Below are 16,243 nucleotides of genomic sequence, written 5' to 3' on the forward strand. Positions count from 1 at the left end.
GCGCCTGTAGTCCCAGCTACTTGGGAGGCTGAGGCAGGAGACTCGCTTGAGCCCAGGAGTTGGAGGTTGCTGTGAGTGTGATGCTATGGCACTCTACTCAGGGGGATAGCTTGAGGCTCCGCCTCAAAAAAAATTGGTACATCTTGGACTCAGCACAAGCAGAACCAGAGGGCACAAGCAAGCTGCATGAGCAAGCCCAGCTTTCCCTGTCACTCACTATGTCACTCACTACAGTTTCACCAGCACCCCTCCCCCAGCCTCAGCTATGACCATATGAGAGAGTCTCATGTAATCTGCTAAAGAAGGAAGGAAAAAGACAAAGCTTGGGGTATGGCTGGGTTAGCTGAGTATGTGGGTATAAGCTGAAAATGTATGACAGTCATATTATGGTCTCACTCAGGGAAGCCCTTGAGAAAAAGTGGTGAGGGGAAAAAAATCTCTCCAATGGGTGGAGCTTTGAGATGTGGACCTGGTCATCCACTTGGCATGGATGGGGAATGGCCCAAGGTTAGAGCATATGTGGACTCATGGGCAACGATAATGGCCTGGCTGGATTAGGAGCCTATAAGAAAAGGTTGGGAAAATCAGAGACAAGAAGGACATACGAATGTGGCACAAGTGAGAAGCTGTCTGCATCACAAGTTAAGGCCCACAAGTAATAGCTACCACAGAGGATGTGTCAACTAGACTAGAAAGTAACTTGGCTCGTCAGTGTTGGCCAGGCTTTGTGAAGGTCCTGTCCCTCACTGCTACATGATGGACATCTGAACAAAATGGCCTGGGGGCAGAAGTAGAAGTGATATCAGAATCTAACAACATAGACTGTCACTTGCGAGAATGAATATAGTTACTGCCATCTCTGAATGGCTAATCTGCCAGCCATAAATACTATTTCTAAGCTCTCTTCCTTAAGGAAATCAATAGCCTACTTGGTCATCCTATAAGGGTACATGTGAATCTCTCTAAATGTAGAATATAAATGTCTTAACACAATAACTAAGAAAAAGACATGAAGGCTATGTTAACCAGTTGGATGAAAGTACTTCAAATTGTATAGAGAAATAGTACAGTGTACCCCATGATAGTATTAATGTACACTGTTACAATTTAATAATAAAATATAAAAAAAATAGTCTACTTGGTGACCAGTAGACTACATTGGTAGTCTTTTATCCTGGAGGGGCCAGATGTTTGCTCCCACAGGACTAGACATGCAAAGATTTCCTTTCCTCCCTGCAGGGCCTCAGTGGCACCACGCTCTGGGACCTTAAAGATTGCCTGACCCACAGACATGGAATCCCATGTAGCATAGCATCTGACCAGATGACTCTCTCCACAGAAGTGAGGGAATGAGCCCACAAACATGAGATCCACTGATCATATAACACACCTCATCACCCAGAAACTACTGGATAAAGTATTGGGATAGCCAGTTAAGATGGAGCTGAAGCACCAGCATGAAGGTAATGACATCCTCCAGCACCCAGGAATATATATGCCTTGAATCAGACAAGTTACTATGGTGCTGTGTTACCAGCAGAAATAATACATGGGTCTACACTTTATCTTAGCCAAAAGGCCGAGAAGTGATAATACATGGGTCTAGAAAGAGTGAAAAGAAGCCTCGGTGGCCCCACTTACCATCTTTCCAGTGACGCATCAGAGTTTCCTGTTCCCACAACACTGGGATCGGCAGTTAGAGGTCCTGGTTCCCCAAAGGGGTACAATCTTTTTTTTTTTTTGAGACAGAGCCTCAAGTTGTCCCCCTGGGTAGAGTGTTGTAGCATCACAGCTCACAGCAACCTCCAACTCCTGGGCTCAAGTGAGTCTCCTAGGCTCGACGCCTATAGCTCAACCGGCTAAGGCACCAGCCATGTACACCTAAGGTGGCGGGTTCGAATCCCCAGCCCGGACCCGCCAAACAACAATGATGGCTGCAACCAAAAAATAGCCGGGCGTTGTGGCGGGCGCCTGTGGTCCCAGCTACTTGGGAGGCGGAGGCAGGAGACTCGCTTGAGCCCAGGAGTTGGAGGTTGCTGTGAGCTATAATGCCACGGCACTCTACCCAGGGGGACAGCTTGAGGCTCTGTCTCAAAAAAAAAAAAAAAAAAAGTGAGTCTCCTGCCTCTGCCTCCCAAGTAGCTGGGACCACAGGCACCCGCCACAACGCCTGGCTATTTTTTGGTTGCAGCCGTCATTGTTGTTTGGTGGGCCCAGGCTGGATTTGAACCCACCATCTTAGGTGTATGTGGCTGGCGCCTTAGCCACTTGAGCCACAGGCGCCAAGTCAAAAGGGGTACACTCTTGCCTGGAAACTACAGTGATGGCTGTGACCAAGTACTTTGGCCTACTAATGGTCAGAGACTAGCAGGTAAGAAAAGGAATGGCCATCTGACCAGAGGTAATTGACACTGGTCAGGAGGAAGAGGTGGGTACTGTTACACAACGTGGGCAGGTGGAATATGTATGGAATTCTGGCTACTTATTTGGGTGCCTCTTGCCTAACTTCTTTGACTGTGAATGGATAAGAGGAGCATCCCTGGCCTGAGAATATGCTCAGCTCCCTTAGAAATGAGGATCTGGAGTGCTTAACCAGCTATGTTACAGGGAGCAAGCAGCTGAGGTGGATAACTAAGGGTGAGAGAATTAGAATGAATAGAGGTGGAGAGGTATGATGAGAGCCAATTCTAGCCTTAAGGCCAACTGCAATGACAGGGGCTAAGGGGCTTATTCCACTATTTTTCCTCTTGCAAGTTTCCTCATAGGAACAGTAGCCCTGAAAGAGCTGTTTCCTGAATACAAATGAGAAAGAGACGAACAAGGTGTAAAGGTTGGACTGTTGCTGACACAGTGTGGCACTCAGGTCTGCTTCAGCCAGGGCTTACTGCTTGGCTTCAAGGAGTATGACTAGTCAACAGCCTCTGGCATTAGTGCCTTCAGGATCCACCTTAGCATCTGAGCTGGTCACTCACTTCTGTGGTGGCGCCCTCCAATGACTGAGCAAGGCAGTGCAACAAGGGCCCAGCCTTCTCTTCCCAAAGTCCAGTTCTTGCTCCAGAGCTCCCCATTGGGCTGGCAGAGACATTGACAGGTCTGTATTCAAGTTTGACTGATCCCTAACCAACTATGCTCCCCTACACTTGTTAAGTTTTGATTTTCCTCTGAGTCCAGTCCCATGCCCTGGTGAATCCTGTACAGCAGACTTACCCTCACAAGTCTGAGCAAGCTGAGAGGCTGAATAATGAAGCTCACATATCCAGCTTCTTAGAAAGAAACATCTAATAGTGACTTACAAACAGAACCCACGTCCTGGGAGGCCAAGAGACAGTTGAGTCCTGAACTGTCACCACCACCCCCACCAGACCTAGAGCTTAGGGAAGGAATGTGTAGGACAACCAAAATTGACCTCTCAGCTAAAGGCAAGAATGCTCTGTGAATCTGCCGAAGGGCAGGATTTACTGTAAAGGAGATAAAGTAGAAATCTCAGGGCATTCCTGCAATAGGGGTTAATTAGCAACCAAGATGGACCTGCTTCAGCCTCCACAATTCCACGTCCAAATCCCTTTCCTGGAGAACCTAATCTGTGAATTTCCCCAGATTTCCTTTTTCCTTCCTGCAACTCCTTAAAACACTTTTCATGGCTTCAGACTGAGGGAGATTTTACATCTGTACATCCAACCACTCTAGCCCAGAGTGGACTCTTCATTCTCTAACCTTCTGTATACCCATTGCAGCATTTAATCACTGATTCCCTTACTTTTCAATTTTTTTTTCAGGTCTTCCTATACACATGCTCCTTGAGTGCAGGGACTATTTCTTAAGCTTCTGCATGCTCAGAGTGACTAACTCCTTTAAGGACCACATAGAAGCCAGTCAATAAACACATTGAACTTAGTTAATTTCATAATAAAAGATCCCTAGGAACCTGTCAGACCAGGAAGAAGGCCAAGTGGATTAAAAGACAACTATAGAAGCAACAGCCAGAGGGAATAAGAAGTCAGATGATTTTTACGAGGGCCCCATGTTTGGCTGGTTTCCATAAGAAAGTACTCTATTCCTAAAAGACATAGTTCATCTGTCACAAATGACCACACCAAGGGGAATTCTCAATAATTATTTTTGATGAATTTCAAATTTGACAACCAGATCCTACTATTTTCTAAAAAGAGATTTTTCCTATCTGATCAATGACATGTCTATTTTATTTGTGAGTGTTGGGAAGAAAAATTTTTTTCCTCTTCCAACTTGTGTCCTGTGTTTGGGGGCCTACATATTAGACAGATTCACAGGAGAAAAGAAAAAGTTTACGAATGTAGGAAGGATCCTCCAAGAACGGAAAATTCATAGACTATTCCCAAGCAAAGGTTCAGTCCTACTCAGTCCTTAGGGGGGTGCTAGGAGGCAGCTACAGGCCTGTGGCATCACGTGGAAGACCTTATGAAGAAGGCTAGTTTCAAATCAAGATGACAGGACATGTGTGTTCAAGTGAAGGTGATGGGAGTCTGTGGGAGCTGGTTTTAGGACAGGGGTCTCATTGAACACCATCAGCTTCATAGCCTTCCTGGAGTGCAGTGAGCTGGTGTGCTGTGGGAGCATCTTACTTTTATAGCAATGGCCAAACAAGTTTCTCTAAGGCAGAGTCTGAGCACCCTAGGTCTGGTTATCAGTCCATCAGTAAACATGTTTTGGTCACTGCTATTACTTAGCAAGTAAACATGTTTTGCCCAGCACTCCTTTTTTTTTTTTTTTTTTGAGACAGAGCCTCAATCTGTCACCCTGGGTAGAGTGCTGTAGCATCACAGCTCACAGCAACCTCCAACTCCTGGTCTCAAGCAATTCTCCTGCCTCCGCCTCCCCAGTAGCTGGGATTACAGGCACCTGCCACAACACCAGGCTATTTTTTGGTTGCAGCTATTGTTGTTGATTGGTGGGCCCGGGCTGGATTTGAACCTGCCAGCTCAGGTGTATGTGGCTGGCACCTTAGCTGCTTGAGCCACAGGAGCCGAGCCTTTCTTCTTTTGTCTTTTGAGACAGAGTCCCACTGTCACCCTTGGTAGAGTGCTGTGATGTCACAGCTCACAGCAACCTCAAACTCTTGGGCTTGAGCAATTCTTTTGCCTCAGCCTGCCAAGTAGCTGGGACTACAGGCACCCACCAAAATGCCCGGTTATTTTTTTGGTTGTGGTTGTCATTGTTGTCTGGCATGGCAAGCCGGGTCTGGGTTTGAACCCACCAGCTCCTATGTATGTGGCTGGTGCCCTAGCCACTGAGCTACAGGCCCCAAGTCCCAGCACTCTTTCAAACTACAAACATCTGGCGGGGGTGGGGCGGTTGCTCACGCCTGTAACCCTAGCACTCTGGGAGGCTGAGGCTAGGCTGGAGAATACCAGAGCTCACGAGTTTGAGACCAGACTGAGCAAGAGTGAAACTCCGGTCTCTACTAAAACTAGAACAATTAGCCGGGCACCTGTTGTCCAAGCTACTTTTGAAGCTGAGGCAAGGAGGATAACTTGAAACCAGAAGTTTGAGGTTGCTGTGAGTTAGGCTGAAGCCACGGCACTCTAGCCTGGGTGACAGAGATTAAAAACAAAAACAAGACCCCCCCCCACCCCCGCCAAAAGGAGTTCCTGGGCGGAGCCTGTGTCTCAAAGGAGTAGAGCTCTGGCCCTATATACCGGAGGTGGTGGGTTCAAACCCGGGCCCGGCCAAAAACTGCAAAAAATAAAAAGGAGTTCCTATGTCAAGCATCCTTAGTACAAGTGCAGATATCTAACTTGTGGAGTTGCGAAGATTCACTAACGCGGGTGGCAGAGCGCCCTGATCTGAGGAAATGCTCAGTTCTTTCCGGGAACTGTTGATCTGGGGAACTACAGGACTCAAGAAGCCTCTCAATTGCGTCATCTGCCCCACTGGTTTATAAAAACTCCACCAGCTCCCTAAGACCATTCTAGTTTCTCTTGCTTCCGAAGAAGCCTCGAGGAGCTCAGCTGGGGAACCGCACCCTCACCGAGCCTAGAATCGAGAAGGGGCCGGGTGTGCGGTCATGCAGCCGCCGCAGAGTTGCCCGGGCTTGTTCACTTTCTATCTGACCGGTTGCCGTAGCTGCTGACTTCAAATCGCGGTCGGTGAGATCTGACCTCTAGACCTGAGAGCCGAGCAGGAAACCGAAACCGCCGGGCTCAGCTAACGGCGGCAGAGAGCGCGCACTCGCTCTTCTAGGGCGCGCCCAGAAGCGGCACCGCCCGCGCCCGCCCCCTGACACTTGTAAGTTTCGGTTTTACTCTAAGTCCAGTCCCGCGCCCCGGCGGAGCCAGAAGAGCCAGTGCGCCATGGCGGACCCAGATGTGTGCTGTTTCATCACCAAAATCCTGTGCGCCCATGGGGGCCGCATGTCCCTGGACGAGCTGCTCAGAGAGATCGCGCTCCCTGAGGCGCAGCTCTTGGAGTTACTGGAGCAGGCCGGCCCCGATCGCTTCGTGGTGTTGGAGACAGGCAGCAGGGCCGGAGTCACCCGGTCGGTGGTGGCCACCACTCGAGCCCGGGTCTGCCGTCGCAAGTACTGCCAGAGACCTTGCGACAACCTGCATCTCTGCAAGCTCAACCTTCTGGGCCGGTGCAACTATTCGCAGTCAGAACGGTGAGTGCGCCGGGAAGCAGGGGCAGCTGCCCCGGGAGGGGCGCGCCCTCGCGGGACCCAGCACCCGACGGCCTTTTCCTCCAGGCGCTCCCTTCTCCGCGCCCTTTGGGGAGCCCCAGCGGGGCCCGCGCGCCTACCTTTTCCTTTCCCTTCCTTTCAGCGCTCCAGATCTTTCCTAGAATATGGATGGCTAAAGCGATCGGTGCCGGGTGGAGACCGGGCTCAATCTCCACCCTCCCCCCGCCCGCCCATAACAATGAGAAGAATAAAGTACTTTGGGCAAGTCTGGGCCTAGAAAAATTGGAGGCAGGTTTGAGAACGGAGGAAAATACCTCCACGGTATCTTGCGTCTTCCCCTCTCTGCTGCCTTCTCCCCTAGACGTCCTGGGGTTTTCCCAGCGCACCTCGGGTCTCTGCCTGCCTCTCTCTTCGTAGTCCTTTCATTCTCCCTTCCTTACCACTTTTCTGATATCTGGCGCCAATCTGCACACCTGGCTGTCTTCAAGGTTACCAAAGATGTGGCAGCCTCTCTCAGAGAACCTTCCCGGTGTCTCTCCCCGGTGGCCCGCACCGTCGACTACCCCTTCTTGGGACCACTATCTTAAATCGGTTTAAAATAGTGGAGCTTATGTCTCCAGCATCTGCTTGTGTGTTCCCGTTCGCTTTTTTACCACCAAAATGCAGATGTGTTCCAAGGTTTTTTTTCACGTAAGCCTTGATGTAACTGTCTTCTAACTCTCACCCTACGAGAGCTCAGGCCGTCGGGTTCAGCAGCCACATCTAACAAGATGGCTTCCAGACTTAACGTTCGCCGCCCGGCGCTTCCTACTGAATCAGGGTCTTCATCTCCCCGTGTGTGAGGAACAGCTGCACCTGAACATCTCCTGGTACCCATCAAACTCATTATCGTACTCTCCAGGCAGGGTCTCTGACGTTTTGCCCAATTTCTTAATCCTTCTTCTCCTTCCCAAGGCGTTCATCCACGCGTCCTTGTTGCGAAGTCTTCCATTCCCCTTCTGTCCGCTTCCTCCTTCCCGTTTCGCAATGAATGCCTTGTTGAATTAACGAATGCTTCTCTCTGGCCATAGTTTTTCTTCTCATCTTTTCTGTCCCAAGGCACTTTCGCTCAGTTGTTTTTCTCACTTTGTCCATTTTTAAAAAGATTGAGCGGTGTCCCAGAATCCAGAATGATGGTTGTCAAATTTTCACTCATACACTTAACAAAAAACTGTCATTCAGGCCCAAATATGTGTGTAATAAAACACAAAGGACCAGTGTTTTAAGTAGATTAGAATATATATAGTACATATATATTTTATAATGATAATTGTATTTTTATTCATAATAGTCCCCTTGAAAACATTCCGAGTGTTCATGAAGGACAGAATAGCTACGCCAACCATGTTATTCTCATATAATGTAATCCTACTCAATTGGAAAGGAATGGAGCTCACAGCAACCTCCAACTCTTAGGCGATTCTCTTGCCTCAGCCTCCCAAGTAGCTGGGACTACAGGCGCCCACCACTATGCTCGGCTATTTTTTTGTTGCAGTTGTCGTTGTTTAGCAGGCCTGGTGCGAACCTCCTGCCTCGGTGTATGTGGTAAGCGCCCTAACTACTGAGTACAGGCACCAAGTCTAAATAATACTTTTAAAAAATGTATTTGTTTACAGCAAAAACCCTTCCAGTTCACTCTAAAACGTAAAGAAAAGGATTATTCTCTAATGTTTCCTTATTTAAATATTTAATATGTTGTGAGGCAGCAATTTGAAATTTGTGCATCGTGGCAAGTTACACGTATAGAGGGAGTGAGTCATCTAATCACTCGCAACTGAAGAAATCACGAAAGAGATGAAGGCGGCAGTGGAGAATAGAGAAGGAAGGAACATTCTAGCACATTCTAGCCCCAGAGTGCTAGAATGACAACAGGGTTGGAAAGATTAGTTATCTTCTTTTCTTATCTGTTATAAAAAATTCTCACCGAAGTAGCACTGGCTTTTAGTTTTAAATAATGTGCTGTTTCTCTTTTAATTTCTTACTATGGATATTTTCAACATATTTGATAGGAGAGAGAAGAGAATAGTGAATTCCCATGTATGCATTATTTCAACAGTTTTCAAAATAAGGCCAATTGTGTTTCATTGATTTTCCCCAAACTTCAAGTTGTTATTTTAAAGCAAATCCTGGAGATCATTTGCTTTGTAAATACTTTAGTATCTTTAAATGATAAGGATAATATTTTATTAATATAATACAACACAATGATCTCATTTTTAAAAATCACAATTTTATTATCATCTAATATCAAATTTCCTATATTGTCTTATAAATGCTACTAGCATTTTCAGGAAAAAAAGCTATATAGACATAATCCATAATTGTTTTTTTTTTTTTTTTTTGAGACAGAGCCTCAAGCTGTCCCCCTGGGTAGAGTGCCGTGGCATTACAGCTCACAGCAACCTCCAACTCCTGGGCTCAAGCGAGTCTCCTGCCTCCGCCTCCCAAGTAGCTGGGACCACAAGCGCCTGCCACAACGCCCGGCTATTTTTTGGTTGCAGCCATCATTGTTGTTTGGCGGGTCCGGGCTGGGGATTCGAACCCGCCACCTTAGGTGTACGTGGCTGGCGCCTTAGCCGGTTGAGCTATAGGCGCCGAGCCTCCATAATTGTTTTTTATGTTACTTATCTGATATATTTAGAAACTTTGTTTCAATTTGTTACATATTTAATATTTAGAAATTTATGATTTTATTATGATATATATTTGCTCAGTTTGAAACATCAAAACCATTTTAGGCAGCGCCTGTGGCTCAAAGGAGTAGGGCGCCAGCCCCATATGCCAGAGGCGGCAGGTTCAGACCCAGCCCCGGCCAAAAACTGCAAAAAAAAACCCATTTTAAACTTATTAATTGGGTTGTTAAGCCTACTTTTTAAATATTTTATGAGTATATATGACATAGGGATTATTTGATCTTTGCAAGTTTGATCAAACCTTTCAGAGAATTATTGTTTTTTTTAACTAGAGTGATAAAAATCTTACTTCCGGCTTGTGCCTATGGCTCAAGTGGCTAAGGCGCCAACCATATACATTTAAGGTGTCGGGTTTGAATCCAGCCTGGGTCCGCCAAACAACAATAACGGCTGCAACCAAAAAATAGCCAGGCGTTGGGGAGGGGGTGGCTGTGGTCCCAGCTACTTGGGAGGCTGAGGCAGGAGACTCACTTGAGCCCAGGAGTTGGAGGTTGCTGTTAGCTGTGATGACATGGCACTCTACGCAGGGGCAGAGCTTAAGACTCTGTCTCAAAAAAAAAAACTTCCTACATTTATTAATCTAGCCATATTTTTAATTTTCTTTTATATTGCTTTTGAATTACAAACTTCTAATCTGTTAATATATAAAGTATTCTAATAAGGATTTCTGGGAGAATTTTTTTTTTTTAACTTCCAAGTGGAGAAAACCTGGCCCCCCACCCCAGCCTGCTTTTTAAATATTCTCCTGTTAGCAAAACTTTGTCTTCCAAAACTCCCCACTTCTGAATCTTAGGGGTTTTCTTTGTGTTTTATAGAGTAATGGGTCTGTTAGCTAGTTGATAACTCATGTTGAGGTTACTTTTTCAGTTCAGTAAACTGATCTCTCTCTGTGTTGGGACAATTTGCATTTTGTTGAACTTATACAATTTTGTCTATAGTACTGTAATGTTCTTTTTTTTTTTGAGACAGAGCCTCAAGCTATCCCCCTGGGTAGAGTGCCGTGGCATCACAGCTCACAGCAACCTCCAACTCCTGGGCTCAAGCAAGTCTCCTGCCTCCGCCTCCCAAGTAGCTGGGACCACAGGCGCCTACCACAACGCCCGGCTATTTTTTGGTTGCAGCCGTCATTGTTGTTTGGCGGGTCCGGGCTGGGGATTCGAACCCACCACCTTAGGTGTACGTGGCTGGCGTCTTAGCCGGTTGAGCTATAGGCGCTGAGCCTACTGTAATGTTATTTTCTTTGGACAATTTATTTTTTCTTGATATCTTTTTTTAAATTTTGTTTGTTTGTTTTTTAGAGACAGTCTCACTTTATTGCCCTTGGTAGAGTGCCATGGTGTCACAGCTCACAGCCACCTCCTGGGTTTAGGTGATTCTCTTGCCTCAGCCTCCCAAGTAGCTACACTACAGGTGCCCGCCACAATGCCTGGCTGTTTTTTTGTTGCAGTTTGGCCACAGGTTGAGAACCGCTGTTCTGGGTAGCTAGTAGCACTGCAGGATGAAATGGTAGTTCTACTTTTAGTTCTTTGAGAAATCTCCATACTGATGTAGGACTATAATTTATAGATGGAGTTTCTCCTGTCTGTTTTGTTGTTCCTGTCTTTTTGTTTGCAATGCTTTTAGTTATACATCTTAGTTGACAGCAGGGCTCACTTCAGCATTGATGTGGATATTTCTATTTGCTTTGCTGAAAGATAGGCCCATACTTGGAATTCTTTTATTTTTGAGACAGAGTCTCACTACGTTGCCCTTGGTAGAGTGTTGTAGTGTCACAGCTCACAGCAACTTCAAACTCTTGGGCTTAAGCGATTCTCTTGCCTCAGCCTCCCAACTAGATGAGACTATAGGCGCCCACCACAAGGCCCAGCTAATTTTTGGTTGTAGTTGTCATTGTTGTTTGGATGACAACTGCATTGTTGCTGGATTTGAACCTGCCAGCTCCACTGTATGTGGCTGGCACCCTAGATGCTGAGCTACAGGTGCTGAGCCCATACTTCGAGTTCTAATCCCAGTTCTGACACAAAAATAATCACCATTTATTGACTATGATAAGCACTTTGGAGATGGTATCCAAATTAGTCTTTACTATAGCTCCTGAGGTAGCCGGAGCTCTAAGTCCTATCTTTAATGTAAGGAAACTCAGGCATAGAGCTCTTTAGAAGTTTACTGAAGGTCCCATAGCTAATGACTGGCAGAGTTGGTATTTGAACCCAGATTTGCATGACTTTATTTTTATTTTTTGAAGTGGGGACAGAGTCTTACTAAGTCACCTGGGTAGGGTGCAGTGGTGCGTCATCATCATAGTTCACTGTCACTTCAAACTCCTGGGCACAAGTGATCCTCCTGTCCTAGATCCCCAGAGTGCTAGGATTACTGGCCTGAGCCACCCTGCTTGGCCTGCTGACTTCTTAATACGTTAACTGCCATGTGAGTTGTAGTTAACTTATGCTAGTTTTGAGCCGGGGCCCTTGTGAAACCTATGTAACTCACTTATCTTTTGACCTATCTTGACCTAATAAAACATTGTGACCTCAAAGAAATTTTTTTTCCTACTATGGTAGTCAGTGAACATTAGCTATATAAAGTTATTAATTCAAGGGATTTTGTATTTTTTTTTTCAAGCATGATTTCTGTTTAACTGCATAAGGCGGTCTGAGTGTCTTTTACTTGCTTTGTGGTTTCTGCCAATGTGGGTGTTTCCTCTGGGTTCTTTCCTGTTTGTGTGCCTTTCCCGCTTGGTTAGTTGAAACTTTGGGAGGGGGTGGGTAGATAGGGAAGAGGACTAAGTGACTATTTCACAAATAGAAAAAAATACTAAAAAACACAAAGCATATATGACATGTTATATAAAAGCGTATATGATATAAGCTTATAACTCTGAATGTTTACAATTATCAATTTTGTTTCTCTCTTATTTATTTATTTATTTTTAAATTTTGCTTCTCTTTTAAAATAAAACAAACAGGCTAGGCACGGTGGCTCACATCTATAATGCTAGCATTCTGAGAGGCCAAGCCAAGAGGATCACTTGAGCTCAGGAGTTCAAGACCAGCCTGAGCAAGAGCAAGATCCTGTTCTCACCAAAAGTAGAAAAAAAATTAGCTGGGTGTTGTGGTGGGTGCCTGTACTCTCAGCTACTCAGGAGGCCAAGGTGGGAGGATTGAGGGCTTGAACCTAGAAGTTTGAGGTTGCTGTGAGCTAAGGTAATGCCATGGCACTGTAGCCTGGGGCAAGAGCGAGACTCTGTCTCAAAAAAAAACCCCAAAACTAAAATAAACAATTATAATAGACCTAATGTTATCTTTTTTCTTTTCCCCAGTCTCATTCTTCTCCTTCCCCTGAAGCATCCTCAGTGATGATTTTTGGTGTGAATCCTGCCGTTCCATGATTTTATGATTCTTTCTTTCTTTTTTTGAGACAGAATCTCAAACTATTGCCCTGGGTACAGTGCTGTGGCATCACTGATCACAGCAACCTCAAACTCTTGGGCTTCAGTGATCCTCTTGCCTCAGCCTCCCAAGTAGCTGGGACCACAATGCCCGGCTATTTTTGGTTATAGTTGTCATTGTTGTGTGGTGGGCCTGGGCTAGATTTGAACCTGCCAGCTCTGGTGTATGTGGCTGTCGCCTTAGCCACTTGAGCTACAGGTGCCGAGCCATAATTATTTCTTATTTATGTATTTATTTATTTATTATTTTCTTTTATCTTTTTATTTTTATTTATTTATTTTTGCAGTTTTTGGCCAGGGCTGGGTTTGAACCCACCACCTCCAGTGTATGGGGCTGGCGCGCTACTCCTTGAGCCACAGGGACTGCCCTATTATTTTATGTTTTTAGAGACAAAATCTCACTCTGCCCATCCAGGCTGGAGTGCAGTCACATTTGCCTTCTGCAGTTATAAAAGGTGCCCAATATGACTTGTATTCATCTTTTGTTATTGGTATATATATATATATATATATATAGTTTATCTATTTATTTTATTTATTTATTTTTCTGCCGTTTTTGGCCGGGGCCAGGTTTGAACTCACCACCTCCGGTATATGGGGCTGGCTCCCCACTCCTTTGAGCCACAGGCGCTACCCAATTATTGGTATATATTGAATAACAACGTTAATGCAGTTTTTTCCTTTTGTAAAATGTATGTACTTTTGGGGGCATCTTTTGTATTTGTATTCATATACAAAATGTAGTATCATTTTATGTGTTTTAAAGTTTTTATTCAATGTTGTTTCAGAGATCTGTTTATATTAACACATAAGGATCTAGTTTACTCATTTTAACTGTTAAATTGTTATTTCATCACATGATTTATACCAGGGTTCAGTTACCTATTTTTCCAGTATTTCTAGTCTTTTCCTATAACACATCATGCTGCCAAGAATATATACGTGTCTTTCAGTGCTCATAGCAGGAACTTCTCCAACATAGATTTGTGGGCTGAATGGTTTCACAGCTTCAGCCACTCCAGATTCTGACAAATTACTAATGAAAGTCGTGATACCAGTTTGTACTTTTGTCTTCCGAATGTCCTTGTTTCCCCATTTTCTGGCCAGCTAACACTTCTCATTATGAGACTTTTTTGATTTATGCTGATTGGAAAGGTGTGAAATGACATTGTTTTAATTTAAAAAGCATTTTCTTGCTAAAGTTATGTGATGTCTTGTAAAAATTACATTTTATATGTGTTATATATTTAGGTCTTAAGAAAATATACAAAGAATGCAATGCGTATCTGTGTACCCTCAAATCAGCTTAAAAAATAGAACGTGACACAGTTAAACCTCTCTGAATTCTCTTCCTCAGTCATCTCCCCTTTGTGGAAATAGTAAGAAGAGCTAAATGCTGTTTTTATGTTTGGTGTTTACTTCTCCCATCCATGTATTATTTTTCTACATAGTTGTATGTGGTATGCTTAAGTAATATTTAGAATTGTTTTTGCCTGTATTCAGACCTGTGAACCTATAGATGGTTGGATACTGCAATGCTTGCTCTGTTTGCTATTGTTTGCTCAACGCGACATTCCTGAGACTCACTTCTAACATAGGAGGTTCTATTTTTGTACCACCTTGAGGCCTGGGCAAGATAGACGTCTGTCCTGTGTGCTGTGCTTTACTAACCCCGGTCTTGGTCCTCCTCTGTCGCATCCTTACCTAGTTTTTGAAGAGTCCGCGGGTCTAAAGAGTCATCCCTATTTAAAACCAGTGATCCCCACACCTGTTATTTGGCCCCTGGAATTCTCAAGCCACTTCTGAGGCCTGTAGCCCTTCTCTTCTGGGTCTTCCTGCCTGTGGAAGGAATTTGCATGTACAGCCTAGTGTGTCCATTGCTTCTGTGGGGTGGCACTAGCAGTGTGAGACGGAGCCGGGGGTGGAAAGAGAAGTTGGGAGCTTGGGCTGGCTGACTTCTTCCACTTTGCAGTATTCTGTTGTGGAACTCAGAGGAGTCCATGAATTCTAAGTTTGAACTCAGCCTTCCTGGTTGTTCTGAAAGCATATTTGTAATGATAGGAAGAATATATTTTATTTAACTATTTCTTAGATTAGTTTATTACTGTTAAGTATTTAGATATTTATACATGACCCTCTGTTTAGAGCCTTGCTCTGGACCCCACAAATTTTAGGGAAGAACTACTTTTGATTCTTTGACATATATAGCTTTCTTTTGTATGAATATACACAATTTATGTATCAATTCTCTTATTATTAAAATTGAGATTGTTTTGAACTTTTTGCCCTTGAACTATAATGCTTTGAACATTTTGATATTATGCTTCTTTGTGTACATGTAAGAGTTTCCCTACGTATCTAATAGTGGGATTTTCTTTTCTTTTTTTTTTTAATAGTGGAATTTTCATACTTAAATTTTATGAGATAATACTAAATTGCTTTCCAAAGTATGATTGCCAAGTTCTACTCCCATTAGAAGAATATGAGCATTCTCTTGCTTTATATCCTTGCCAACTGCTATCAGCAGTCTTTTAAAATCTGTACCAATACAAGGAATGTGAAATTTTATCTCACTGTGGTTTTAATTCTTCATATATTCTGCATCTGTAGCCCTTTTAAACCCTACTATTCATTTTTTAAAGTTTGTCTTACTTGATGTCTTAGTACTTCTTATTTGCATTTTACTTTTTGGCAATCTTAGAGCTCTATTTATTTTTGTTTGTAATAGGCTTTATTTATTTATTACCATTTTTTTTTTTTTTTGAGACAGAGTCCTTGGTAGAGTGCTGCGGCATCACAGCTCACAGCAGCCTCCAACTCTTGGGCTTAAGCCATTCTCAGTCCTCAGTCCAAGTACTTGGACTACAGGTACCCACCACAACAACCAGCTATTTTTTTGTTGCAGTTGTGTAGTTGGCCTGGACCAGGTTCAAACCTGCCACCCTCCATGTATGTGTCTGGTGCCGTAACAACTGTGCTACAGGCGCTGATTTATTACCATTTTTAAAATAGATAAAAACATTTTATTTATTTATTTATTTATTTTTGGCTGGGGCCAGGTTTGAACCCACCACCCCCAGTATATGTGGGCTGGTGCCCTACTCCTTGAGCCACAGGCACCGCCCTATTTTCTTTCTTTCTTTTTTTTTTTTGATAAAACCATTTTAAAGTGTTCAATTCAGTGGCAATAAATACATTCATGATGTTGTGTATCACCACTATCAAATTCTAGAACATTTTCATCACCCCAAAAAGAAACCCACATCCACCAGCCATCATTCCTCATTCTGTTTTTTCTCTAATCACTGGCAACCACCGATTTCCTATAAAATGAAATATTATATGTAGCCCTTTGTGTCTGCTTCTTTCACTAAGCAGAATGTTTTCTTTTCTTTTTTTTTTTTTTTT

General features: G+C 44.1%; 1 protein-coding gene across 2 annotated transcripts in view; it reads left to right on the forward strand.

The window, feature by feature from the left end:
* Nucleotides 1-5,767: 5,767 nt before the first annotated feature.
* Nucleotides 5,768-16,243, forward strand: part of ZC3HAV1 (zinc finger CCCH-type containing, antiviral 1) — a 65,850-nt gene continuing 55,374 nt past the window's right edge. The window contains exon 1 of one of the 2 annotated variants that reach the window (XM_023514220.1): nucleotides 5,768-6,637. In XM_023514220.1, coding sequence (XP_023369988.1) covers nucleotides 6,330-6,637 — 308 coding nt within the window. In that variant the 5' untranslated portion in view covers nucleotides 5,768-6,329. The remainder of the gene's footprint in view (nucleotides 6,638-16,243) is intronic. The other variant, XM_023514219.1, reaches the window with a different exon arrangement.

The sequence above is a fragment of the Otolemur garnettii genome, unplaced genomic scaffold, assembly GCF_000181295.1.
Source record: "Otolemur garnettii isolate 467f Iridium unplaced genomic scaffold, OtoGar3 scaffold00049, whole genome shotgun sequence".
NCBI classification, from domain to species: domain Eukaryota; kingdom Metazoa; phylum Chordata; class Mammalia; order Primates; family Galagidae; genus Otolemur; species Otolemur garnettii.